Below are 1,524 nucleotides of genomic sequence, written 5' to 3'. Positions count from 1 at the left end.
CATGGCCTAATCCCTCCACAGCACCCACTACAATTATTTCAAAAATCACCCGTGGTTTGACCTAATGTAAAATCATGACATTTGGTAGACCCACACATGTGTAACGTCACAGGACCTACAAAAAAGTCTCTTGGAGTCATGTTCCAATCCCCACAAGAAGTCAGCCATTTTGGATCAAAGCTGCCAGTTTGTCTCTCTTCTATGTGTTGTTTCACAAAATTTGACTTAAATTTGTTTTACTGTGAGATCTTTTCAATTACTTCAGACTACTTTTGTCTTGTCAGTGTGCATTGCCAATGTAATTGTCCAATCACTATTGATTAGTTTCCCATCCAAGTCATCTCAACTTTGCCATGCTTCTCCTCCTGCATACTTTGTCCTAGAGCTGCCATTGTAATTTATATCTGTAAAGCCCCTGTGCCAAATGATGGCTATGCCTTTTGGTGCCTGTAAAATTTGTAGTTTTTGAAATATTAATGTTTAATAAATTGTAATGACAGTCAATGGAGCCTTGTATTGGTCCAATACTGCCCCCAGCTGCATCTACACAATGTGGTACTGCACCATAATATTCAAACTCAGTTGTTCAGTGATTACGATATTAATATGATTGTATTTTGATTTTTTACTGTAATACTGTCTTTATGTTGTCCTATTGCTGTAAGATATTGCACTTAAGTGTCAATAATTGCATTGGCAAGGTAAACTTTTTCTGTACATATACAATGCAATCCCTGGGATTGTCCTCTGCAACATCTCCTATAGTCTCATGATGAGCACTGTGGGCTTTCATGCGGGAGATCAGGGTTCAAATCCAGCTACTGCAACTTTAACAAAAATCTCTTCAAATTTCATATTGCCACAAAATTACCTTAATTACAAACACCGGCTGACGTGACAGGCACAAGCTGGTATGGAAAACACATTTGAACTTGGTCAAAGTTCTTTCTGTAAGTCCACTGCTGCAGGCAATGACATGCTACATGGCAATGCACACTTGTTTTTACATCGTAATAACCCATGTCTAGTTAACTTTGTAGCTGAAGAGTCTGTCCATCTATGCAGTTTTATTCTCCTGTTGATACAATATCAAGTTTAACTGAGATCACATAAGGAACCATGCCTCAGATTCACACACCAATGGTGCCAACAAGAGTGGGGGGGAGTCAAGTAGGTGTGGTTCATTTTAATGAAACAAAGTTTCAGAGCGCTTTGATTTATTTCAAAACTAACAATAGGCAGTCTACAAAACATCTACAGCTTTCACCAAAATGTAGCAATCTAAAGCAAGATTATTTTCTAACAAATTACAAAACAAACAAAAATTTGACATTTTTATCCTCTTGATGATTCTTCAGTAATCCACTCTTCTGTGGTTTCTGCACGTTTTTGTCTCACATCCTGGAGCTGAAGTCCACTTTCCTAATCAAGGACCTGTTCACCTCAGATAGGGACCGACAACCTACACACACACACACACACACACACACACACACACACACACACACACACACACACACACAC

The 1,524-nt window shown here is 38.7% G+C and overlaps 1 protein-coding gene across 1 annotated transcript in view; it reads right to left on the bottom strand.

Moving 5' to 3' along the window:
• Nucleotides 1–1,171: 1,171 nt before the first annotated feature.
• The window catches only part of hao1 (hydroxyacid oxidase (glycolate oxidase) 1), a gene marked incomplete in the record, with an annotated part of 19,282 nt that continues 18,929 nt past the window's right edge, over nucleotides 1,172–1,524 (bottom strand). The window contains 1 exon segment of the mRNA XM_014024880.1: nucleotides 1,172–1,462. Coding sequence (XP_013880334.1) covers nucleotides 1,395–1,462 — 68 coding nt within the window.

This window comes from Austrofundulus limnaeus, unplaced genomic scaffold (genome assembly GCF_001266775.1).
Source record: "Austrofundulus limnaeus strain Quisiro unplaced genomic scaffold, Austrofundulus_limnaeus-1.0 Scaffold444, whole genome shotgun sequence".
In the NCBI taxonomy this organism is placed as follows: domain Eukaryota; kingdom Metazoa; phylum Chordata; class Actinopteri; order Cyprinodontiformes; family Rivulidae; genus Austrofundulus; species Austrofundulus limnaeus.
The sequence above is the reverse complement of the archived record's forward strand: the minus strand, read 5'-3'. Positions and strand labels throughout refer to the sequence as shown.